Below are 24,508 nucleotides of genomic sequence, written 5' to 3'. Positions count from 1 at the left end.
CAATCAGAAGATGTAGGGTGGATGGGGAATGAGGGAGAAAGAAAGAGAGATTCTGGGCTATATGGCCCATGGCAAATCTTAGCTTTGCCACAGTCCCATTATCTCATTGTAATGTTGCTGAGAACTCCTGACTTTCTTACAGAAATGATTCAAGGATCAAATGAGAAGATCTCTGAAAGATTAAAGTGAAATCTTTCTATGTGAAAGTCTTGTAATGAAATAGAAACCTAAGTTGGTGTATTTACTGCCTATTTCACTCAATGTAGGTCTTCTATGCTCCATAATAACTGGGGAAGCGGGAGTCAGTGTAGTCAAAATTTAAAGAGCAAAGAAGACAGTGGGTAAAAGTGGGTATGAACAAGTTGGCAGGTCCAGATTTTTCAGAATTAGAGCAGAAAAATGTGAAATCATCTTAAAGAATCAAACTTGCCAGCTTACTTGACTGTTAAAATGTGTATAAAGAGTAGAAAGTTATAACAAGTAGGTAAGATCGCCTGTGAGAAATGTTAAATATAAATAAATAGAGCATCTTCCTACATAGATATAGGAAAGGACAGAAGTACCAAGTAAGCACCATATCAAATATTTATGAGATACATGAAGTGCCCAGTATTCGTGGCTTCTATCAGCCATCCACTGGTGACAGCCATTGTTGCCCAATGTCCTCTGCATGCTAAACACAGAGAAATCCATAGCTACTCAGCAAGTTATTGGTGAATTACAATGACGGCCAGGAACACTTGCCCCTGTATCTCTTTGACTGAGCCAGCTTAAATTAGGATCAAGGACCTTCTGTCTGCGGAGTCCCCTTGTCCACTCTCATCTCTAGTCCTTTTAACTGCAGCATCAGCAGGGAAGGCTGATGCCACAGAGCAAGACAGGACAGAAAACTGTAACTCAGCATTGGATACAGTGTTGTACTTCCCCCATCATTGAACCCTATGCTATAATATGTATGTTAATTTACCCTTGCTTGTCATTTTCCCTTGCTCTTTGTTTCATGTTTCAAATGGATTCAATTAACTGTGATTTGAACATCTTTATTTGGCCTTTCTGTTCAGTGAACTCTGGGATTTATCTGGTAGTAGAGTAGAAGACTATGATTACAACAAAGTAATTTTTTACCACAACCTTATTAGAGAAGAGGGCTGGAAACGAGGGAGGAGAGGAGGGAACAAGAGGGTTGCAATCATCAAAGTACCCTCCAAGGCAGACGTACCCTGACTCTCTAGTGAGCATTTCCAGTCCAGTTCTTGTAATGAGGCAGCCTTTAGAGTGAAATGGTACCCTGGTTGAATAATGGCAGCCACTGAAGTCATCTGCCTCCAGGCTCTTCCAATCTTTATGATTGTAGTTTGGCTTCCCATATAGATTTGCCTGCAGGGAGCTAATGGACTGATCAGTTACACTTCTTGTTGGAAATTGAGAGCATGAACTCTGGAACCAGATTATTCAAGTTAGGATCTTTCCTTTTGTTGTTGTATAACCCGCCAGAAATGCAAAAAAGGGAAATGCTGTCTGAGGAGGCCTTAGAAATAGCTGAGAAAAGAAAAGAAGCTAAAGGCAAAGGAGAAAAGGAAAGATATACCCATCTGAATGCAGAGTTCCAAAGGATAGCAAGGAGAGATAAAAAAGCCTTCCTCAGTGATCAATGCAAAGAAATAGAGGAAAACAATAGACTGGGAAAGACTAGAGACCTCTTCAAGAAAATTGGAAATACCAAGGGAATATTTCATGCAAAGATGGGCACAATAAAGGATAAAAACAGTATGGACCTAACAGAAGCAGAAGATATTTAAGAAGAGGTGGCAAGAATATACAGAAGAATTAGACAAAAAAGATCTTAATGACCCAGATAACCATGATGGTGTGATCACTTACCTCGAGCCAAACATCCTGGAGTGCCAAGTCAAATGGGCCTTAGGAAGCATCACTACAAACATCACTACACTAACTAAGCATCCCTAGCTTAGTGGAGGTAATAGAATTCCAGCTGAGCTATTTCAAATCCTAAAAGATGATACTGTGAAAGTGCTGCACTCAATATGCCAGCAAATCAAGTCACTCAACTGAGAACCTCAAGCTGTACCTCAGAAAGCCCTATGTCTGTTTGTCCCTGAAAGTTTTACCATGAGGATGGATGAGATGATACGTGCAAAGGTGGTGCCCCACCACACCTTAAAAGTTACTACTTTTTAACTCAGAGTACTGATACAGGTCCTGGATCCACCCTGCATTGAGGGCCTAAGCAGGTAATCAGGGTCTAGGCAGAGACCTGGAGGCGTGCTCCGGAAATTGCTGTGACCCTGGAGCTTGGACTTCAAGGAGATCCAACCAGTCCATTCTAAAGGAGATCAGTCCAGGCTGTTCATTGGAAGGACTGATGCTGAAGCTGAAACTCCAATACTTTGGCCACCTCATGCGACGAGTTGACTCATTTGGGAAAAACTCTGATGCTGGGAGGGATTGGGGGCAGGAGGAGAAGGGGACGACAGAGGATGAGATGGCTGGATGGCATCACTGACTCAATGGACATGAGTTTGAGAGAACTGCGGGAGTTGGTGATGGACAGGGAGGCCTGGCGTGCTGCAATTCATGGGGTCGCAGAGTCGGACATGACTGAGCAACTGAACTGAACTGAATTAAAGCTTAAGAAAAAAAGAAGGAAAAAAAAGTATCTTTTCTTTTCCCTTCTCTGTATTCTCACTGACTTCTATAACAAATGCTTTTAACCTGTCACTGTGCTGAGACAAAACGGAAAACAGGCTTTGGCCTTGTCCAAGTTCAGACAGATGACTGAGAAGGTTAAGATGACGTGTCACATAAGACCTGTACAGCCTTTGTGTCTGAGATCTGTGGAGAAGGGCTGTGCAAGACCTTGCCCCCACTCTGCTGCCCATTAGAGGCCTTGCACTTCTACCTCCCCTCACCCCCTTCAACCCCTGCCCAAATGGTACAAGAATCATCTCAGGTCTCCACTCTCACTATTTCCTAACGGGGGGTGGGGGGAGATCGGTGGGGGACGGGGTGGGGGGCGGGGGCGGTGAGGACTTCATTTCCCCAAAAGACCATGCTCTGCCTGTTTGATCTCTTCCCCAAACTTGAGCTCACAGCCCCATTTCTTTCCTTTCACTGAGTAGTAACCCAAAACCTGAGAAGAGACTTCCCACATGTCTGAATGAAACAGATACAGACACTACCAGAGGTTGAAGCGATAGCCCCACGGAGTCTCTTTGTGGACCTGGGCAGGAAAGCAATCCCTTTAAGACCCAGCTCACCAAAGTGGCTTTAGGATCTGTACAAGCACCCCGTCATTCATCCCCGGGTTTTGAGAAGTAGAGGGTGGGAGTGAGGCCTCAAATTACTGACACCTGAAGCGATGAAATGCCGCACTTTACTCGGCAGAAGTGGGCCAGGACCCGGGTGGCGGTATCCCTCCAGAGCAGGGGAGCCAAGCGCCCAGAGACCTTTCGGGCACCGGTGAGAAGGTCTAATCTGTGCGCGGGTCTCAGCCGCCTAAAAGCCCTTTGACCCGCGAATCCCGAGCGTCTCCAAGTGACTCCGCCTTCTCTCAACCCATCTCCCCACACCACCAGTCGCCCCGCACCTAATCACAGCACACCTTGCTTCCGGGACAATTAAAATCGTGGGCCACAGTGGAGCACAAAGACGCTGGAAAAGAGCCCCAACCTACAAGAGAACACACCTCTAAGCAGCCAAGTTGGACGTTCTAGGACGCCCAAGGAAGCAGCGGTAACCCACCAGCCCAGACAAGCACACTGAGCCAATTCTTACTGACATCTGGGAAGGCAGCAGCGAGCAAGGGTTTAGGCTGGATAACTGGCCTTTAGCCTGTCTGTTGGGAGTCCAGTGCTTTGCGCGCTCTAAGGTCCTCCCATCTCGAGCGCGCCCTACCCTCCCGGAGTATGCGAACGCCTACCAAAAGAGTGGACAAGCGACACAGCTGCTTTCAAGTGTAGTCGTGGGTGGCTCTGAAAAGAGCCTTTGGATTTGATGGAACCTCGAGCAGAGCGCACACTTCTTAAGCCCGCTCCCCGCGGATGCGACGAGCCAGCTGGATGTCTTTGGGCATGATGGTCACGCGCTTGGCGTGGATGGCGCACAGGTTCGTGTCTTCAAACAGCCCCACCAGGTAGGCCTCGCTCGCCTCCTGCAGCGCCATCACGGCCGAGCTCTGGAAGCGCAGGTCCGTCTTGAAGTCCTGCGCGATCTCGCGCACCAGCCGCTGGAACGGCAGCTTGCGGATCAGCAGCTCGGTCGACTTCTGGTAGCGCCGGATCTCCCGCAGGGCCACGGTACCCGGCCGGTAGCGATGCGGCTTCTTGACGCCGCCCGTGGCCGGCGCGCTCTTGCGAGCCGCCTTGGTGGCCAGCTGCTTCCGCGGGGCCTTGCCACCGGTCGACTTGCGGGCAGTCTGCTTTGTACGAGCCATAGCGAACCAAGACGCGAACTTACGTGAGCAGCGCCGCGCAGGGAGAGTAACCAGGGGTGCGGCCGCTGCAGCAGTCTTTATAGGCAGTCTTTCCCCAGTTGGGCGGGACAATACTTGAAAGTCCCGCGCTGGCTATCCATTGGCTGGGACGTCATCCTCTTTAGCGCCACTGATTGGCTTGAGCCGACTCCTCCCTACCCCCGCCCCCTCGCCGCCCCGCCGCCCCGCCGCCCATCGGCCTCCCTTTCGACTTTCCAGTTTGCCTAGTTTTTCCCCTCTTCGGTTTTCATTTATTTCAGGGTGAGAATCATATTTGAGAGCAGCTGTGACAATGTTCCTTCTCAGTCCCTTAGAACACACTACTTACGATACCCTCTTCCTTTCTACGCTAACTCCCAAACTGAACCTCGACCTTCTGTTTGCGCCACCCCCGCCCCCAGCACCCTGAACGCAGTTACCTTTCCAGAGGTCCCCTAGGCTACCTAGTTGGCTGGACGGATCTTGCTTTGCTTTCCGCCTTTCGGTACTTCAAAGATCGTTATCTCTCCCCCGCAGCAGGGCGCGAGATCCCGTTTCCGAAAGCCGAACTGGGGACCTGTATCTCCACCGCTAAACCATTTTATCCCTTTAAGACAGTAGACTGAAGTCAAAAACCCAGGTCCGCCATCCTCTTCAAATCTTGTCCGCTTCCTTAACAGACGGGGGTGTCCGAGACGTATGCGTGTGAGGGAACATCCCGCTGGTACTTAAGACCTCAAGTTGGGCTAAGGCCTGGGGAACAACTGGTGTTGAGCACTAGACATCCGACTCCCAAACATAAACCATCGCGGAGCACTTAGAACTGAAGCGACTGTGGCGCGCTCAAGTTTCCTACCTTCACCTGGCTCAAGTCCTAGGTTTTACGATCCACCACAACCCAGGCTGGGCTTCCCCTTTACTACCGACAAGGTTGGAATCGAGAAGTTACTGTTAACAACTCTTTATTTGAAAGCGTGGGTGGCTCTGAAAAGAGCCTTTTGATTTTACAGATGCCCCTTCTACAGGAGAGCTGGGTAGGGCTGCCGGAGACCGGCCTCACTTGCCCTTTGCCTTGTGGTGGCTCTCAGTCTTCTTCGGGAGCAACACGGCCTGGATATTGGGCAAAACGCCGCCCTGGGCGATGGTGACCTTGCCCAACAGCTTGTTCAGCTCCTCGTCGTTGCGGATGGCCAGCTGCAGGTGACGAGGGATGATGCGCGTCTTCTTGTTGTCTCGCGCCGCATTGCCCGCCAGCTCCAGGATTTCGGCGGTCAGGTACTCCAAGACCGCCGCCATGTAGACGGGCGCGCCGGCCCCCACCCGCTCAGCGTAGTTGCCTTTGCGCAGCAGGCGGTGCACCCGCCCTACCGGGAACTGCAAGCCTGCGCGAGACGAGCGCGACTTGGCCTTGGCGCGGGCCTTGCCGCCTTGCTTGCCACGACCAGACATGACAGCAACACCCACTAACAAACGCTCCCGCCAAACGCCCGACAAAATCGCCCTCCACGGCCCCACTTCACCCTTTTATAGGCAGAACGGCGATTGCCTAGAAGGCACTTTGATTGGCTACAGCACATCTTCGGCCTCGAGACCAATAGGATAGCGCAGTCAGAATCCACTCATTTACATAACCTCGTCTCCCTCGCGAGAGAGCCACTGAAATCTCGCCAATCGCAACGGGGCGTGATCAGAACCTTAATTTGCCTACAGTCTCTATAAGTACTGAGTCGTGGCGGCCAGCCCGGGTACTGCCTGTTGTCGGCGTTCTCGGTAGGCGCTATAGCTTGTGCTTGACATTATGCCTGAGCCGGCAAAATCTGCTCCCGCGCCCAAAAAGGGCTCTAAGAAAGCCGTGACCAAAGCCCAGAAAAAGGACGGCAAGAAGCGCAAGCGCAGCCGCAAGGAGAGCTATTCAATCTACGTGTACAAAGTGTTGAAACAGGTGCACCCGGACACCGGCATCTCGTCCAAAGCCATGGGCATCGTGAACTCATTTGTCAACGACATCTTCGAGCGCATTGCGGGCGAAGCGTCGCGCTTAGCCCATTACAACAAGCGCTCAACCATCACGTCCCGGGAGATCCAAACGGCCGTGCGACTGCTGTTGCCCGGCGAGCTAGCCAAGCACGCCGTGTCCGAGGGCACCAAGGCGGTCACCAAGTACACCAGCTCCAAGTGAGTCCCTGTGGGGACTCGGCGCTCGCACGAGTTGCCCAGCCACTTGACGTTCTAAAGGTTCTTTTCAGAGCCACCCACCTTCTCAGTGGAAGAAGCCGTCATTTTGTTTTACACGGTCTTCTGCTGCCCAGCTTTTTGTATTGGTTTTCACTCGTTAAGAACAAATATCATATTTCTTTAGATACAATGGGGGAACAAGTATGTTTATCTAGTTATGTGTGAGAATATAACAGGGTATAGATGTGCTGAGTTTTCTCAAAAGAACTGCTGTTGAAACTGGCTGTTTCAATGATGTTGCTTTTTATGAATTTCATCATACAAGATTAAAAAGTTTGAATATCTATGGTGCGACTGTCTAGTCTTCCCAAACGATATAACGATGTGGTACTGAAGTTTTGTAGAGCGTGTTCTGTGTTGTGTACGAAATGGGATAATTTAGCTTACACTATGTACTACAAATTCGTTGAGTTTATATATCCTGCATTCACAAGCACATGGGTGCCCAGTTTATGTGTAGATTCCCCTGTTAGGGAAATTGGAGCTTGGTTATGATACCCAAGAACTAACCGTTTTGCTGCCGCTGCTCTGCTGCTGCTAAGTCGCTTCAGTCGTCTGCCTCATGTCAAATCACAAAAAACGTGCCTAATTTTCAGCGATAGTGTTCTCCCCAGAGAATTATCACTCAGAAAATCTTGCCGTATATAAAGAACTTGTCCATACAATGGAAACAAAGTATGCATTTTCCAAAGCAGTAAAAAGTTTGAAATCTTAAAGGAGCAGAAAGTTATAATATGGTTGGGTGTGCAAAGGAGACTAGCTGCAGTTTCATTTTAGTGCTTTGGGAACTGTTGGACTGCTTCCAGTAGGGATTAACCTTAATCACTTTGGTTGCTTTGTGAATCGTAGATCCTAAGTAGTTCACAATAGAAGCAAGGAAACCAACTAGGAGGCTGTTACAGTGTCACAGGTTAGAGCAGTGAGTCAAAATCTGGTCTAGAGACCAGCAGTATTAGCATTACCTGGAAATTCATTAAAAGTGGAGTCTTCAGACACTAAGAATTTGTGTTAAAAAGCCCTCTGGGTGATTCTGATGCTGCTAAAATGTAAGAACCACTTGGTAGTCTAGGCATGTTGGATTGGAATCAAAGTGAAAGTCCTGTCAGACTGCGACCCCATGACCTATACAGACTATACATGGAATTCTCCAGGCCAGAATACTTTAGTGGGTAGCCTTCTCCAGGGGGTCTTTCCCAACGCAGGGATGGAACCCAGGACTCCTGCATTGCAGGCGGATTCTTAACCAGCTGAGCCACAAGGGAAGCCCAAGAATACTGGGAATTCGCTGAGGGTAGCCTATCCCTTCTCCGGGAGATCTTCCCTACCCAGGAATCAAAGCAGGGTCTCCTGTGTTGCAGGCGGATTCTTTACCCAACTGAGAGCTCAGGGAAGCCCAGTACAGTGGAAGTGCTGAGAGATGTTGGGATTGAGATTATATTTGGGAGGTAGTACTGACAGGTCTGTTTGAGGAATAGGATTTGGATAGGAGTAAAACCCCTAATTTTCTGTCTTAAGCAACTGGGTGAACAGTGGTGATGTTAATTTGGTAGATTGGGGCATTGAAGGGAGATCTAGAATTCTGGTTTAAGGTTGGGAAGGTTTTTGATATTCAATTGGATATATGGAGTTGGCAGTGTGAGAGATACATCTAGGGCTCAGTGAAGAAAACACAAACTTGCCTTTAAGGGTACCTATTTTTGACTGGGAAAAAAGTGCACAACTGAAAGTTGAGAATCATATTTTATTTGGTAGACTTAGCTGAGGACTTAAACCTCTCAGCTCTGAGAGACTGTTGTTCTAAAGCAGCAAGGGAGGAGTCAGGATATATAGTAGTTTTTGTTGAAGGAAAAGAAATATACCCTCAAAGCCAAATACATGGGTATACATGGGCATATATCCTTGGAGCTTCTCTGGTGGCTCTGATGGTAAAGAATCTGCCTGGAATGCAGGAGACCCCAGGTTCAATCCATGATTCACCAAGATCCCCCAGAAAAAGGAATGGCTAACCACCCCCATATACTTGCCTGGAGAATTCCATGGGCAGAGGAATTTGGCAGGCTACAGTCCATAGCGTTACAAAGTGTTGGACACAACTGAGTGACTAACACTAATGCTTAACTATATAGGACCATTATCTTGTTTTGTTTTGCTCTGTCTTGAATTCCCTCAGGTTACACTGAGGAGACAGCTGCTGAGGCTGATGACTTTTTGGCCACAACATCCTTTGTTTATTGAAATGGCAGGTTACAGTCTTTGTCCACACAGTAAACACAGCAATGGAGATGAAGGCTATCACCTCAAAGTATTCTTTTTTAAAAAATTATTTGGCGGCTAAGGGTCTTAGTTGCGGCATGCAGGATCTTTTGTTGTGGCACTCAAACTCTTAGTTGAAAGTATTCTTGTAGACTTTCATTTTTTTCTTATGTGTTTCCTTAAAGTATTCTTCAAGACTTGATTTCTTATGTTATGAAGTATAACTTAGTCAATAATATACATTATAGGGCTGTCGACTACTATGTAGCATTTTTCTTCTGTTTCTCTAGTTGCATACTGATTTTCATTAAGGAACTCACCTAATCCCTTATGTATGTAGTTCTCAAATTTGACTGCTGTTAGAGAAATAAAATAGAAGTAGTCTTCTTCAAGCTTCAGAGGCAAAAGAGCAGAGCAGGCCTCTGATCTTGCTTCTAACCTGCCTGGACACTGCCCTGACTGGGAGTGACCAAGAGTGACTGCCTGCTATGAGTGCAAGACTTGCAGCACCTTAGATAAGATGGGGGAAGAGTTTTGAGATTGTTGAGCCCATGGAGGGGGTCTGGCCAGTCAAGCCCCAGGCTTAACAACATTCCAAGTTTTACAAGACAAAGTTTAGTTCAGGTCAGTTAAATCACCCAGCCGTGTCCGACTCTTAGTGACCCCATGGATGGCAGCACGGCAACTCCTGGAGCTTGCTCAAATTCATGTCCATCCAACCATCTCATCCTCTGTCATCCCCTTCTCCCACCTTCAATCTCTCCCAGCATCAGGGTCTTTTCAAATGAGTCAGTTCTTCACATCAGGTGGCCAAAGTATTGGAGTTTCAGCTTCAGCATCAGTCCTTCCAATGAATAGTCAGGACTGATTTCCTTTAGGATGGACTGGTTGGATCTCCTTGCAGTCCAGGGGACTCTCAAGAGTCTTCTCCAACACCACAGTTCAAAAGCATCAGTTCTTTGGTGCTCAGCTTTCTTAATGGTCCAACTCTCACATCCATCATGACTACTGGAAAAACCATAGCTTTGACTAGATGGATGTTTGTTGGCAAAGTAATGTCTCTGCTTTTGAATATGCTGTCCAGGTTTGTCATAGCTTTTCTTCCAAGGAGCAAGCATCTTTTAATTTCATGGCTGCAGTCACCATCTGCAGTAATTTTGGAGCCCAAGAAAAGGAAGTCTGTCACTGTTTCCATTGTTTCCCCATCTATTTGCCATGAAGTGATGGGAGTGGATGCCATGATCATTGTTTTTTGAATGTTGAGTTTTAAACCAGCTTTTTCACTCCCCTCTTTTCACTTTCATCAAGAGGCTCTAGTTCTTTTTTGCTTTCTGTCATAAGGGTGGTGTCGTCTGGGTATCTGAGGTTATTGATGTTTCTCCCAGCAATCTTTTTTTAAAATTAATTTTAATTGGAGGCTAATTACAATATTGTGGTAGGTTTTGCCATACATTGACATGAATCAGCATGGGTGTACATGTGTCTCCCCATCCTGAACCCCCCTCCCAACTCCCTCCCCATCCCATCCCTCTGGGTTGGCCCAGTGAACTGACTTTGAGCGCCCTGCTTCATGCATCCAACTTGGATTGGTCATCTATTTCACATATGGTAATAACATGTTTCAGTGCTATACTCTCAAATCATCCCACCCTCACCTCCCACGGAGTCCAGAAGTCTGTTCTTTACATCTGTGTGTCTTTTGCATATAGGGTTGTCATTACCATCTTTCTAAATTCCACACATATGTGTTAATATGCTGTATTGGTGTTTTTCTTTCTGACTTCATTCTTTCTAATGGGCTCCAGTTTCATCCACCTCATTAGAACTGACTCAAATGCACTATTTTTTATAGCTGAGTAATATTCCATTGTGTGTATGTACCACAACTTTCTTAGCAATTTGTCTGTCTCCCGGCAATCTTGATTCCAGCTTGTGCTTCATCCAGCCTGGATGGATGGACCCATTCCAGCCTGGACCCATTTCACATGATGTACTCTGCATATAAGTTAAATAGCAAACAAATAGCATTAACATGAAACCAGGCTTGCAATGGAGAAGGCAATGGCACCCCACTCCAGTACTCTTGCCTGGAAAATCCCATGGATGGAGGGGCCTGGTAGGCTGCAGTCCATGGGATCGCTAAGAGTGAGACATGACTGAGTGACTTCACTTTCACTTTTCACTTTCATGCATTGGAGAAGGAAATGGCAACCCACTCCAGTGTTCTTGCCTGGAGAATCCCAGGGACGCAGGGGAGCCTGGTGGGCTGCCGTCTGTGGGGTTGCACAGAGTTGGACACGACTGAAGCGACTTAGCAGCAGCAGCAGCAGGCTTGCAATTTGGTCACAGATTGATGATGATATCTGTCCTGGGGTTATAAGTGGGAACCCCAAACTGCAATCTCACCCACGGAGTGAACGCCCTGCCTGGGACCTTTTCCCAGTCGGGACTCCAGATGTTCTGTGACACGGGACTTCCCAGCACTGATTAAGTCTGGATGTTGGCCAAAATCCGATTTGGTGGTGTATCCTCTGCTCTTTCTGTTTTTCTTTTCATTTAATGTTAGTGTATTTAAAGTAAGCTAGATAATTCTCTAATATTTGTATTATTTACTTGTATATAATAAGTGACTTATTCTGTTAACAAATCCTTTGAACTTGAGACAAAAGTGAAAACTTTTGGCAAAAACAACAGCCCATTGTACCTGGAGGACTCTTAGAAATACTGATGTCTTGGTGCTATCCCCAGAAATTCTGATTTAAGTGATCTAGACTATAGCCACCCATTAGTTGGGAAGATCCCTTAGAGAAGGGAAAGGCTACCCACTCCAGTCTGGCCTGGAGAATTCCATGGACTATATAGTCACAAAGAGTCGCACACGACTGAGCAACTTTCACTTCACTTAGGGCTTCCCTTGTGGCTCAGCTGGTAAAGAATCTACTAGCATTGCGAGAGACCTGGGTTTGATCCCTGGGTTGGGATCTCTGGAAAAGGGAAAGGCTACCTACTCCAGTTTTCTGGCCTAGAGAGCTCCATGGACTGGTTGCAAAAGTCAGACATGATTAAGCGACTTTCACGTTCATCCATTAGAATTTTTAAAAAGCTCCCCAGGTGACTTCAATGAGCAGTCAGGTTTGAGAATCCCTGCCACTGTGTGTTCCCCCCAAAAGAAATGTTATCTCAGTTCTTAACCTTGACCTGACTGGTTTAAACGTAGTCCCAACCACTTTCCACATTGATTAGCTCAAAAAATTTAGATCAATTTGATTAGCACAAACATTTCAGCAATTGGACTGAGTAGGGCAGGGGTTCCCCAACCTTTTTGGCACCAGAGACCAATTTCGTGGAAGACAAAAAATTTTTCCACAGACCAGTGGTGGATGGTCTGGGGATGATTCAAATGCATTACATTTATTTTGCACTGTATTTCTCATCTCATGCCACCACAGATAAGATAGCGGCCCAGAGGTACCCTGGAGTAGGGGAATGTAGATTGCTCTTTTGTTAAAGAAACTTCTTTGTTTTCAAGAGGCAGCAGCAAGATGGAGGGTCATGTGGGTATGAAGGCAAGAATAACTGCAGACTGCACTCAGGAGGGCAACTGCTGAGGGGGAGAACTGGAGAACTGAGCCGTTCACGGAGTTCAGCAACCCTCTGAGCCCTGCTGTACTTTTGGACATCCAGTGAAGCCAGTTTGTATGACGTACTATTTAAACTAGCTGGGATCTTGAACTATTTGAGAAATAGTAATAAATAGTTCCCCAGAATAAAAGGAAAGACAACAGACATTTTATCTTGGAAGGTCTCAAAGAGGCCAAATAAGGCTGCTGCTGCTGCTGCTAAGTCGCTTCAGTTGTGTCCGACTCTGTGTGACCCCATAGACAGCAGCCCACCAGGCTCCCCCGTCCCTGGGATTCTCCAGGCAAGAACACTGGAGTGGGTTGCCATTTCCTTCTCCAATCCAAATAAGGCAGATAAGGAAAAACAGAACTATACATTTATACTAAATGTCCAAGTTTTAAAACCAGTATTTGACCAGGCCAGAGATTAACACTACCGTTAAGAAGGAAAGTCTAGGAATTTTTAAAAATCTGAAATTTTATTTAAAATTAAATAATATAATTCTATTATTAAAATTTTTAGTTTGCATTGGTTTCTTAGGACTGCCATAACAAAGTCCCACAAAACTGAGTGGCTTAAAACAACAGAAATGTACTCAGTCATCATTCTGAAGTTTAAAGTCAACATGTTGGCAGGGCCCTGTCCCTCTTTGCCAGGATCCTTCCTTGTCTTTCAGCTCCTGGTAGCCCCAGGTATCTTTTGGTTTACAACAGCGTAACCCCATTTGTCTCAGTTTTCTTCTTGTGCATTTCTACATTTCAAGGACATCAGTCATATTGGATTAGACTTTATGGATTAGACCCTAATGACCTTATTAACTGATTACATCTACAAAGATCCCATTTTCAAATTAGGCCACATTTTAAGGCACCAGGGAGTTAGACTTCAGCATATCTTTTAGCGAGACACAGTTCAATCCATAACAACAGTCAACAGCTGGGGTAAGTGGAATAGGGCTCCCAAATATGTCCAAATTTTAGTGAAATACTAAGACCAAAGTTAGATATGAGGGGAAAAAATGTACCTAGACATGTTAAATTGATTCTAAAAGCTTCCAGAAAGAAGGGGTTCTCTACTTAGTTGCTCAGTCATGTCTGACTCTGAGACCCCATGCACTATAGCCAGCCAGGCTCCTCTCCAAGGGGATTCTCCAGGCAAGAACACCATTTCCTACTCCAGAAAAGAAAGGGTAGAACACTATAAATGAGCAAAGAGTGGGCTTTTAGAATCTAACCCCTTTCTCTTCCCTGAACGCCAGATTCTCATATTTCATATTCCCAACTTGGGAATTTGGTATTTCTTATTTGATATTTCCACCTGGATGGCAACCAGGAATCTCAACATTTTGCCTAAGATATTACTCTAGGCTTTCCCCTTCCAAACCTACTTGCCTCTTTTATCAGTAAGTTGCAGCTCTTTCCAAGTGCAGAGTCCAAGAACCTGCAATTAATCTTTGACTCCTCTCTTTCAGTCATAACCTATGTACAATTCATCAATTTCATTTAAAATACATCTTGACTATTTCTCACTATCTCCATGGCTACCACCCATCTCTCTCCTGAGTGTTACTGTAGCTTCTTTTATATTGTTCCTACCTCTACTCTTGCTTTCTCCTACAGTCTATTTTTAACATAGTATCCTGGGTGAGCTTTCAGTTCAGTTCAATTCAGTTCAGTCGCTCAGTCGTGTCCGACTCTTTGCGACCCCATGAATCGCAGCACACCAGGCCTCCCTGTCCATCACCAATTCCCGCAGTTCACTCAGACTCACGTCCATCGAGTCAGGGATGCCATCCAGCCATCTCATCCTCTGTCGTCCCCTTCTCCTCCTGCCCCCAATCCCTCCCAGCATCAAAGTCTTTTCCAATGAGTCAACTCTTTGCATGAGGTGGCCAAAGTACTGGAGTTTCAGCTTTAGCATCATTCCTTCCAAAGAAATCCCAGGGCTGATCTCCTTTAGAATGGACTGGTTAAATCTCGTTGCAGTCCAAGGAACTCTCAAGAGTCTTCTCCAACATCACAGTTCAAAAGCATCAATTCTTCGGTGCTCAGCTTTCTTCACAGTCCAATTTTCACATCCATACATGACCACGGGAAAAACCATAGCCTTGACTAGACGGACCTTTGTTGGCAAAGTAATGTCTCTGCTTTTCAATATGCTATCTAGGTTGGTCATAACTTTTCTTCCAAGGAGTAAGCGTCTTTTAATATCATGGCTGCAGTCACCATCTGCAGTGATTTTGGAGCCCAGAAAAATAAAGTCTGACACTGTTCCACTGTTTCCCCATCTATTTCCCATGAAGTGATGGGGCCAGATGCCATGATCTTCATTTTCCGAATGTTGAGCTTTAAGCCAAGTTTTTCACTCTCCTCTTTCACTTTCATCAAGAGGCTTTTTAGTTCCTCTTCACTTTCTGCTATAAGGGTGGTGTCATCTGTATATCTGAGGTTATTGATATTTCTCCCAGCAATCTTGATTCCAGCTTGTGCTTCTTGCAGCCCAGTGTTTCTCATGATGTACTCTGCATATAAGTTAAATAAGCAGGGTGACAATATACAGCCTTGATGTACTCCTTTTCCTATTTGGAACCAGTGTTGTTCCATGTCCAGTTCTAACTGTTGCTTCCTGACCTGCATATAGGTTTCTCAAGAGGCAAGTCAGGTGGTCTGGTATTCCCATCTCTTTCAGAATTTTCCACAGTTGATTGTGATCCACACAGTCAAAGGCTTTGGCATAGTCAATAAAGCAGAAATAGATGTTTTTCTGGAACTCTCATGCTTTTCCCATGATCCAGCAGATGTTGGCAATTTGATCTCTTGGTTCCTCTGCCTTTTCTAAAACCAGCTTGAACATCTGGAATTTCACAGTTCACATATTGCTGAAGCCTGGCTTGGAGAATTTTGAGCATTACTTTACTAGCATGTAAGATGAGTGCAATTGTGCGGTAGTTTGAGCATTCTTTGGCATTGCTTTTCTTTGGGATTGGAATGAAAACTGACCTTTTCCAGTCCTGTGGCCACTGCTGAGTTTTCCAAATTTGCTGGCATATTGAGTGCAGCACTTTCACAGCATCATCTTTCAGGATTTGAAATAGCTCAACTGGAATTCCATTACCTCCACTAGCTTTGTTCATAGGGATGCTTTCTAAGGCCCACTTCACATTCCAGGATGTCTGGCTCTAGGTGAGTGATCACACCATCGTGATTATCTTGGTCATGAAGATCTATTTTGTATAGTTCTTCTGTGTATTCTTGCCACCTCTTCTTAATATCTTCTGCTTCTGTTAGGTCCATACCATTTCTGTCCTTTATCGAGCCCATCTTTGCATGAAATGTTCCCTTGGTGTCTCTAATTTTCTTGAGATCTCTAGTCTTTCCCATTCTGTTGTTTGCATCTATTGCTTTGCACTGATTGCTGAGGACGGCTTTCTTATCTCTCCTTGCTATTCTTTGGAACTCTGCATTCAGATGCTTGTACCTTTCTTTTTCTCCTTTGCTTTTTGCTTCTCTTCTTTTCACAGCTATTTGTAAGGCCTCCTCAGACAGCCATTTTGGTTTTTTGCATTTCTTTTCCATGGGAAGGTCTTGATCCCTGTCTCCTGTACAATGTCACGAACCTCCGTCCATAGTTCATCAGGCACTCTATCTATCAGATCTAGTCCCTTAAATCTATTTCTCACTTCCGCTGTATAATCATAAGGGATTTGATTTAGGTCATACTTGAATGGTCTAGTGGTTTTCCATACTTTCTTCAATTTAAGTGTAAATTTGGTAATAAGGAGTTCATGATCTGAGACACAGTCAGCTCCTAGTCTTGTTTTTGTTGACTGTATAGAGCTTCTCCATCTTTGGCTGCAAAGAATATAATCAATCTGATTTCAGTGTTGACCATCTGGTGATGTCCATGTGTAGTGTTCTCTTGTGTTGTTGGAAGAGGGTGTTTGCTATGACCAGTGCATTTTCTTGGCAAAACTCTATTAGTCTTTGCCCTGCTTCATTTCGTATTCCAAGGCCAAATGTGCCTGTTACTCCACGTGTTTCTTGACTTCCTACTTTTGCATTCCACTGGCCTATAATGAAAAGGATATCTTTTTTGGGTGTTAGTTCTAAAAGGTCTTTGTAGGTCTCCACAGAATCGTTCAACTTCAGCTTCTTCAGCAATACTGGTTGGTGCATAGACTTGGATTACTGTGATATTGAATGGTTTGCCTTGGAAACAAACAGAGATCATTCTGTCGCTTTTGAGAGCTTTCAGTTCAGTTCAGTTCCTCAGTCGTGTCCGACTCTTTGCGACCCCATGAATCGCAGCACACCAGGCCTCCCTGTCCATCACCAACTCCCGCAGTTCACTCAGACTCACATCCATCAGGTCAGTGATGCCATCCAGCCATCTCATCCTCTGTCGTCCCCTTCTCCTCCTGCCCCCAATCCCTCCCAGCATCAGAGTCTTTTCCAATGAGTCAACTCTTTGCATGAGGTGGCCAAAGTACTGGAGTTTCAGCTTTAGCATCATTCCTTCCAAAGAAATCCCAGGGCTGATCTCCTTTAGAATGGACTGGTTGAATCTCCTTGCAGTCCAAGGAACTCTCAAGAGTCTTCTCCAACATCACAGTTCAAAAGCATCAATTCTTCGGTGCTCAGCTTTCTTCACAGTCCAATTCTCACATCCATACATGACCACTGGAAAAACCATAGCCTTGACTAGACGGACCTTTGTTGGCAAAGTAATGTCTCTGCTTTTCAATATGCTATCTAGGTTGGTCATAACTTTTCTTCCAAGGAGTAAGCGTCTTTTAATATCATGGCTACAGTCACCATCTGCAGTGATTTTGGAGCCCCCCAAAATAAAGTCTGATTAGCATGAGTCAAATAATGTCATGGAACTCTCTCATGATGGAACTCTCCAAAGGCACTCCAACTTAATTTCAAATTAAAGAATAACTCTTTCCAATGGCCTAGGAGGTCCCTCAAAGGCACACATGATCTGACTCTCAACTACCTTTCTGAGCCTATCTCCCTGCACATCTTTCCTTTGCTCACTGTGCTCCAGCCTCAGTGGCCTTGCTCATTCTTTGAACTTCTCAAACTTATACGTACCTCAGGGCCTTTGTTCTTAGAACGCACTTCTCTAAGTTATCCTATGGCTCACATTTTCCATTCAGGCCTCTGTTCAAATATTAATTGATCAGATCTGTCATCCACGCTCAATATTCTGCTGTACAGATCACCTCCTAAATATACTATTATTCTTTTCCTTCTTTCACTTATTCTCAGCATCCATCAACTAGAATGTAGTTTTACATAGACAGGGATTTTTTTTCTGTTTATTGCTGTTTTATTGCTTGTTTATTAATATTTATCTCAGTATGAATTTTTTCCCCTCTCCCATATTGTGAGAAGTGATATGTATGAATACTCATAAAGGAACGTAGACAATGTGTCAGTTTTGCTTTCACACTTGTAAGTGTAATGCTGGTGCTAAAGGGAACTATTGATTGATGGGTAATAAAGTTGCATTGAGTCTTGGATTTCTCCGTCTTTCAGACCAGTTGTATTCTGCTTTCCTATTCATATTTTGAGTCCTCAGAACCAAATACTGACCATTATCTCACCCACTTATAATTAGGTTATCTACCCAACATCCTGCATGCCTCTTAGAATATGTTTGTTTTATTTTTGTCCTGTAAACTCAAACTTTCCCCTATCAGCTTTCTGTCTTTCCTCCACATTGCCGTGCTTTACCTGAACTTTTCAAGCTCCAAGCAACCTGTCTCATCTCTCAGCAGATCCAAGCAAGGCAGGTCAAAAGCAAGGAAATGTTTTCTGGGACCGAAGAAAGTATGGATTTAGTACAATAACTAGGAGACAAGTTACCTGTTTTTGATTGGATGGGACAGATGAGAAGTAATGAAAATAATGCTGGAAGATAATATTTGGGACTCTATGTACATACATAAGAAAAAATGAATAAAAGGGTGCTTGTAGTGAGCTTAACATTTTTTTTTCCTAGGAAGTTTCACCTTTATACCTTGCAGTACTTTATCTTCTGTTCTCATTTTACCTTCTTAAAATGTGTTTTTAAATCCTAGTAAAGGCAGAAAATGTCAAGTTCTATGCAATATTTGGTACTCTGTATTAATAAGGGAATAAATGAAACTAGCTTTTCATGTTGCTTTACAAACAGTTCTGGGAAAGGACAATTAGGAAAAAAGAAAGAAAATATCTAGGGTGGGAACTGCAAACTGAAGAAGTTCTTCCCAAGCACTATGGGAATCTCGTAACTAATCTTGTTAGTGGTTATCAAACATTTGACTTACTTGACTTGTTCCATAGACTATTCATCCTTGCCCCACCCCCTTCCCCCCCCCACCCCCCCACTGCAGCCTGGTGATTTGGATTCAGTGAAAGTATGTAGGGTTTGAAGGGTAGATAGATAAATTGAAGATCCAATGGCCTTTGAATTGTTTGTAGGAAACACTGCTTTTTAACCATCTAGTCTAAAAAAGAGGTGAGGGCCTTTATTCTCTCATTTTTGGTGTCTCTGTTTTCAGAGGAAGGAATTGTTCCAGGGAAGGGGAAAGTATTTTTAAGGTAGGTTTAACAACAACAAAAAAGCTGCTGGATAAAGTCTCCAGAGCACATTTTATGATTGGCAGGCCCAGGTTCTTGAAATTCCTGACTTTATAGGCTTTATAGCTTCTGTCCTTCTTGCTTCTTTACTCAAATTATAAAACAGCAAAACTACAACTATAGGGAATTATGTTGGTATCAATATCTGGGGGGAAAAATTTACTATGGATAACAATGGCTTTTGTATAACCTTTTTCTAACAGTGTTGCTTAATATCTAGAATTTGGGCAAAACATTGACTTCAGTGTAGGCACCTGAAAGGAATAGCAAAGTGAGACAAGAAGTATGTGTAGATTACAAATTACTTTACCTATGTGTGGATGAAAAATGTCACCTGCCATACCTGTAATCAAAGGATGTGGCCATCAAGCCATCAGCCACTGCAGCCACCCTAGTCATCCTGGGATTCAGGATGGAGAAAAACAGGATCCTGGTCCTAGATAGTTAAAATATGTATCAAGGAATGATGTCAGTCAGCCTGCTCTTCCAAATTTCCATACACAAAATAAAGAAGTGCTAAATTCATTGAGATTTATTCTTTAGCAGAAATCTTTTGATGAATATTCAACTATCTGGTTTGTTTTTGCAAAACTGCTATATATTCTGGTTCCTCCCTTACCTCCTCAAAACAGCCCCTCAGTGCTATTTGAAAGGCTGTCTCCTGGGCTTAGAAGTGTCAGTCACTCAGTTATGTCAGAGCCTTTGCCACACCATGGGCTGGAGTCTGCCAGCTTCCTCTGTCCACAGAATTCTGCAAGAAAGAATACTGGAGTGGGTAGACATTCCCTTCTCCAGGGGATCTTCCTAACCCAGGGATCAAACACAGGTCTCCTGCACTGCAGGCGGATTCTTTACCATCTAAGCCACAAGGGAAGTCCATTTGCTTGGCTTAGGTCCACAACAAATTATTGAATAAAACACAATTCTCAGGTTGTGGATTTTTGAGTGGACAAATGGAATCAAGATAATCAGGTGCACTATGTTTTCTATTCATGTTGGGGCATGGTATCAAAATATTAATTTGGTTTTGAACTCAAGAAAAATGGACTTGAGTTGACCCACTCTATCTGCTGTAAAGTAACTAATGCTTAACTTTCCACCCTCCCTCCCCATCCTGAGTAGATTTACACTGACCACCCATCTCTCACGGTTTTACTGGAAAAGGTAAGTTACTTGCATGAGTGAACAGTTATTCTAGCTAGTTCTGGACTGATCCACAAAACTTGGTCTTTTCTGGACTACTTCCTCTTCATCCTAAGAGAAAGGCCAGTTCTTACTAGAAAAAAAAATCGGCGGTACAGAAAAGTACCATAACAGACAACAAAAGTAAAGTAAAAAGGTGAGTTTCTTCCACTGAGAAGGTGGGTGGCTCTGAAAAGAACCTTTAGAACGTCAAGTGGCTGGGCAACTCGTGCGAGCGCCGAGTCCCCACAGGGACTCACTTGGAGCTGGTGTACTTGGTGACCGCCTTGGTGCCCTCGGACACGGCGTGCTTGGCTAGCTCGCCGGGCAACAGCAGTCGCACGGCCGTTTGGATCTCCCGGGACGTGATGGTTGAGCGCTTGTTGTAATGGGCTAAGCGCGACGCTTCGCCCGCGATGCGCTCGAAGATGTCGTTGACAAATGAGTTCACGATGCCCATGGCTTTGGACGAGATGCCGGTGTCCGGGTGCACCTGTTTCAACACTTTGTACACGTAGATGGAATAGCTCTCCTTGCGGCTGCGCTTGCGCTTCTTGCCGTCCTTTTTCTGGGCTTTGGTCACGGCTTTCTTGGAGCCCTCTTTGGGCGCGGGAGCAGATTTTGCCGGCTTAGGCATAACGTCAAGCACAAGCTAACGCCGACGACAACAGGCAGCACCCGGGCTGGCCGCCACGACTCAGTACTTATAGAGACTGTAGGCAAATTAAGGTTCTGATCACGCCCCGTTGCGATTGGCGAGATTTCAGTGGCTCTCTCGCGAGGGAGACGAGGTTATGTAAATGAGTGGATTCTGACTGCGCTATCCTATTGGTCTCGAGGCCGAAGATGTGCTGTAGCCAATCAAAGTGCCTTCTAGGCAATCGCCGTTCTGCCTATAAAAGGGTGAAGTGGGGCGGTGGAGGGCGATTTTGTCGGGCGTTTGGCGGGAGCGTTTGTTAGTGGGTGTCGCTGGCATGTCTGGTCGTGGCAAGCAAGGCGGTAAGGCCCGCGCCAAGGCCAAGTCGCGCTCGTCTCGCGCGGGCTTGCAGTTCCCGGTAGGGCGGGTGCACCGCCTGCTGCGCAAAGGCAACTACGCTGAGCGGGTGGGGGCCGGCGCGCCCGTCTACATGGCGGCGGTCTTGGAGTACCTGACCGCCGAAATCCTGGAGCTGGCGGGCAATGCGGCGCGAGACAACAAGAAGACGCGCATCATCCCTCGTCACCTGCAGCTGGCCATCCGCAACGACGAGGAGCTGAACAAGCTGTTGGGCAAGGTCACCATCGCTCAGGGCGGCGTTTTGCCCAATATCCAGGCCGTGTTGCTCCCGAAGAAGACTGAGAGCCACCACAAGGCAAAGGGCAAGTGAGGCCGGTCTCCGGCAGCCCTACCCAGCTCTCCTGTAGAAGGGGCATCTGTAAAATCAAAAGGCTCTTTTCAGAGCCACCCACGCTTTCAAATAAAGAGTTGTTAACAGTAACTTCTCGATTCCAACCTTGTCGGTAGTAAAGGGGGAGCCCAGCCTGGGTTGTGGTGGATCGTAAAACCTAGGACTTGAGCCAGGTGAAGGTAGGAAACTTGAGCGCGCCACAGTCGCTTCAGTTCTAAGTGCTCCGCGATGGTTTATGTTTGGGAGTCGGATGTCTAGTGCTCAACACCAGTTGTTCCCCAGGCCTTAGCCCAACTTGAGGTCTTAAGTACCAGCGGGATGTTCCCTCACACGCATACGTCTCGGACACCCCCGTCTGTTAAGGAAGCGGACAAGATTTGAAGAGGATGGCGGACCTGGGTTTTTGACTTCAGTCTACTGTCTTAAAGGGATAAAATGGTTTAGCGGTGGAGATACAGGTCCCCAGTTCGGCTTTCGGAAACGGGATCTCGCGCCCTGCTGCGGGGGAGAGATAACTTAACGATCTTTGAAGCACCGAAGGGCGGAAAGCAAAGCAAGATCCGTCCAGCCAACTAGGTAGCCTAGGGGACCTCTGGAAAGGTAACTGCGTTCAGGGTGCTGGGGGCGGGGGTGGCGCAAACAGAAGGCCGAGGTTCAGTTTGGGAGTTAGCGTAGAAAGGAAGAGGGTATCGTAAGTAGTGTGTTCTAAGGGACTGAGAAGGAACATTGTCACAGCTGCTCTCAAATATGATTCTCACCCTGAAATAAATGAAAACCGAAGAGGGGAAAAACTAGGCAAACTGGAAAGTCGAAAGGGAGGCCGATGGGCGGCGGGGCGGCGGGGCGGCGAGGGGGCGGGGGTAGGGAGGAGTCGGCTCAAGCCAATCAGTGGCGCTAAAGAGGATGACGTCCCAGCCAATGGATAGCCAGCGCGGGACTTTCAAGTATTGTCCCGCCCAACTGGGGAAAGACTGCCTATAAAGACTGCTGCAGCGGCCGCACCCCTGGTTACTCTCCCTGCGCGGCGCTGCTCACGTAAGTTCGCGTCTTGGTTCGCTATGGCTCGTACAAAGCAGACTGCCCGCAAGTCGACCGGTGGCAAGGCCCCGCGGAAGCAGCTGGCCACCAAGGCGGCTCGCAAGAGCGCGCCGGCCACGGGCGGCGTCAAGAAGCCGCATCGCTACCGGCCGGGTACCGTGGCCCTGCGGGAGATCCGGCGCTACCAGAAGTCGACCGAGCTGCTGATCCGCAAGCTGCCGTTCCAGCGGCTGGTGCGCGAGATCGCGCAGGACTTCAAGACGGACCTGCGCTTCCAGAGCTCGGCCGTGATGGCGCTGCAGGAGGCGAGCGAGGCCTACCTGGTGGGGCTGTTTGAAGACACGAACCTGTGCGCCATCCACGCCAAGCGCGTGACCATCATGCCCAAAGACATCCAGCTGGCTCGTCGCATCCGCGGGGAGCGGGCTTAAGAAGTGTGCGCTCTGCTCGAGGTTCCATCAAATCCAAAGGCTCTTTTCAGAGCCACCCACGACTACACTTGAAAGCAGCTGTGTCGCTTGTCCACTCTTTTGGTAGGCGTTCGCATACTCCGGGAGGGTAGGGCGCGCTCGAGATGGGAGGACCTTAGAGCGCGCAAAGCATTGGGCTCCCAACAGACAGGCTAAAGGCCAGTTATCCAGCCTAAACCCTTGCTCGCTGCTGCCTTCCCAGATGTCAGTAAGAATTGGCTCAGTGTGCTTGTCTGGGCTGGTGGGTTGCCGCTGCTTCCTTGGACGCCCTATAACGTCCAAGTTCGCTGCTTAGAGGTGGCCATATTTTTTGGCAGGCCCTTTCATGCTCCGTGAAGGGAAGGCGCGCTAGGGACGGGAGGACACTAGAGTGCGCAAAACACGACTCCCAACACAAAGGCTAAAGGCCATGTAACCGGTCTAACCCCCTGCTTGCTGGTCGTCTTCCGGAGTGTCAAGTGCTTATCTGAACTGGCGAGGCTGCCGCTGCTTTCTTGGACGCGGCCAAGACGTCCGGTAGGCTCGTCATGCTCTTCCGGGGAGTCTTGGAGCTGGGTTGTAGCCCAGAGCTGTAATTTGTCCCGGGAGCGTGGGTGGTGGCAGGGGAGGCGGAGCGATTAGGGGACTCAGGATTCGCGGGCTAGAGCAGGCGGGGCTGGCTTTTTGGCGGCTGAGAGCCGGGCCCAGATCTGATTTCCTCACCCGCGCCGGAAAGGGCCCCTCCCGCTGGCGTGGATCTGCCGCTTGAGGGAGAGAAATCGCCTCCTCGGTCCAGACCCATTTCTGCCGGGTAAAGTGCGGCATTCCTGACCCTGGCTGCACGTTGAAAGACGGTAATGCTAGGACTTCCCTCAGGGAAAACTTTAGCGGATGTTATTCATCCCCTTACCCTATTTTCTGTCAAGATTCCCTCGCAAGCCTGAACGATTTTGCCTGGTATTTTAAGCCCTTGACATTCTCACTATCCTCAACCTTCCTCTTTTCAAATACCAACACAACTCAGACAAGTACCACTAGCTCTGTGCTGGAATAGACCAAAGGATGGAGAAGGATCTTGTGTCTCCGGCCGGGCATTCAGTTCGGACAGTCGAGTGGGTTTGACCTGCCCGAAGGAACAGCAAGGGGAAGAGGATGAATGGACCGGGGTTCGTGGGCCACGATAATCTAGGTCACTACCTGACAACTCGGTCTTGTCGGTATTTTCTCCGCTCCACAGCAGGA

At 46.8% G+C, this 24,508-nt stretch overlaps 6 protein-coding genes across 6 annotated transcripts; 3 read left to right on the top strand and 3 right to left on the bottom strand.

The window, feature by feature from the left end:
* Positions 1-4,042: 4,042 nt before the first annotated feature.
* On the bottom strand, positions 4,043-4,453 carry LOC138073443 (histone H3). Its single transcript, XM_068965185.1, has one exon. The coding sequence runs from the start codon at positions 4,451-4,453 to the stop codon at positions 4,043-4,045; it is 411 nt and encodes a 136-aa protein (XP_068821286.1).
* Positions 4,454-5,446: 993 nt separating this feature from the next.
* On the bottom strand, positions 5,447-5,944 carry LOC138072849 (histone H2A type 2-A). The gene has a single exon (XM_068964091.1). It carries the CDS (start codon positions 5,918-5,920, stop codon positions 5,528-5,530), a length of 393 nt encoding a protein of 130 aa, XP_068820192.1. The 5' UTR covers positions 5,921-5,944; the 3' UTR covers positions 5,447-5,527.
* Positions 5,945-6,269: 325 nt separating this feature from the next.
* LOC138073235 (histone H2B type 2-E-like) lies at positions 6,270-6,788 on the top strand. Its single transcript, XM_068964818.1, has one exon. It carries the CDS (start codon positions 6,270-6,272, stop codon positions 6,648-6,650), a length of 381 nt encoding a protein of 126 aa, XP_068820919.1. The 3' UTR covers positions 6,651-6,788.
* A 13,837-nt stretch (positions 6,789-20,625) lies between these two features.
* LOC138073127 (histone H2B type 2-E-like) lies at positions 20,626-21,028 on the bottom strand. Its single transcript, XM_068964629.1, has one exon. It carries the CDS (start codon positions 21,026-21,028, stop codon positions 20,648-20,650), a length of 381 nt encoding a protein of 126 aa, XP_068820730.1. The 3' UTR covers positions 20,626-20,647.
* A 315-nt stretch (positions 21,029-21,343) lies between these two features.
* On the top strand, positions 21,344-21,839 carry LOC138072959 (histone H2A type 2-A). The gene has a single exon (XM_068964305.1). The coding sequence runs from the start codon at positions 21,366-21,368 to the stop codon at positions 21,756-21,758; it is 393 nt and encodes a 130-aa protein (XP_068820406.1). The 5' UTR covers positions 21,344-21,365; the 3' UTR covers positions 21,759-21,839.
* Positions 21,840-22,837: 998 nt separating this feature from the next.
* Positions 22,838-23,248, top strand: LOC138074130 (histone H3). The gene has a single exon (XM_068966169.1). It carries the CDS (start codon positions 22,838-22,840, stop codon positions 23,246-23,248), a length of 411 nt encoding a protein of 136 aa, XP_068822270.1.
* The last annotated feature ends 1,260 nt before the right edge of the window (positions 23,249-24,508 follow it).

The sequence above is a fragment of the Capricornis sumatraensis genome, chromosome 2, assembly GCF_032405125.1.
Source record: "Capricornis sumatraensis isolate serow.1 chromosome 2, serow.2, whole genome shotgun sequence".
Taxonomy (NCBI): Eukaryota; Metazoa; Chordata; class Mammalia; order Artiodactyla; family Bovidae; genus Capricornis; species Capricornis sumatraensis.
Note: the sequence above shows the minus strand (reverse complement) of the source record. Positions and strands in the feature narration are given on the sequence as shown.

What these genes read in the sequence shown, in the direction of transcription:
- LOC138073235 (XM_068964818.1), top strand. Translation starts at nt 6,270, where the DNA reads ATGCCTGAGCCGGCAAAATCTGCTCCCGCGCCCAAAAAGGGCTCTAAG.
- LOC138072849 (XM_068964091.1), bottom strand. Translation starts at nt 5,920, where the DNA reads ATGTCTGGTCGTGGCAAGCAAGGCGGCAAGGCCCGCGCCAAGGCCAAG.
- LOC138074130 (XM_068966169.1), top strand. Translation starts at nt 22,838, where the DNA reads ATGGCTCGTACAAAGCAGACTGCCCGCAAGTCGACCGGTGGCAAGGCC.
- LOC138073443 (XM_068965185.1), bottom strand. Translation starts at nt 4,453, where the DNA reads ATGGCTCGTACAAAGCAGACTGCCCGCAAGTCGACCGGTGGCAAGGCC.
- LOC138072959 (XM_068964305.1), top strand. Translation starts at nt 21,366, where the DNA reads ATGTCTGGTCGTGGCAAGCAAGGCGGTAAGGCCCGCGCCAAGGCCAAG.
- LOC138073127 (XM_068964629.1), bottom strand. Translation starts at nt 21,028, where the DNA reads ATGCCTAAGCCGGCAAAATCTGCTCCCGCGCCCAAAGAGGGCTCCAAG.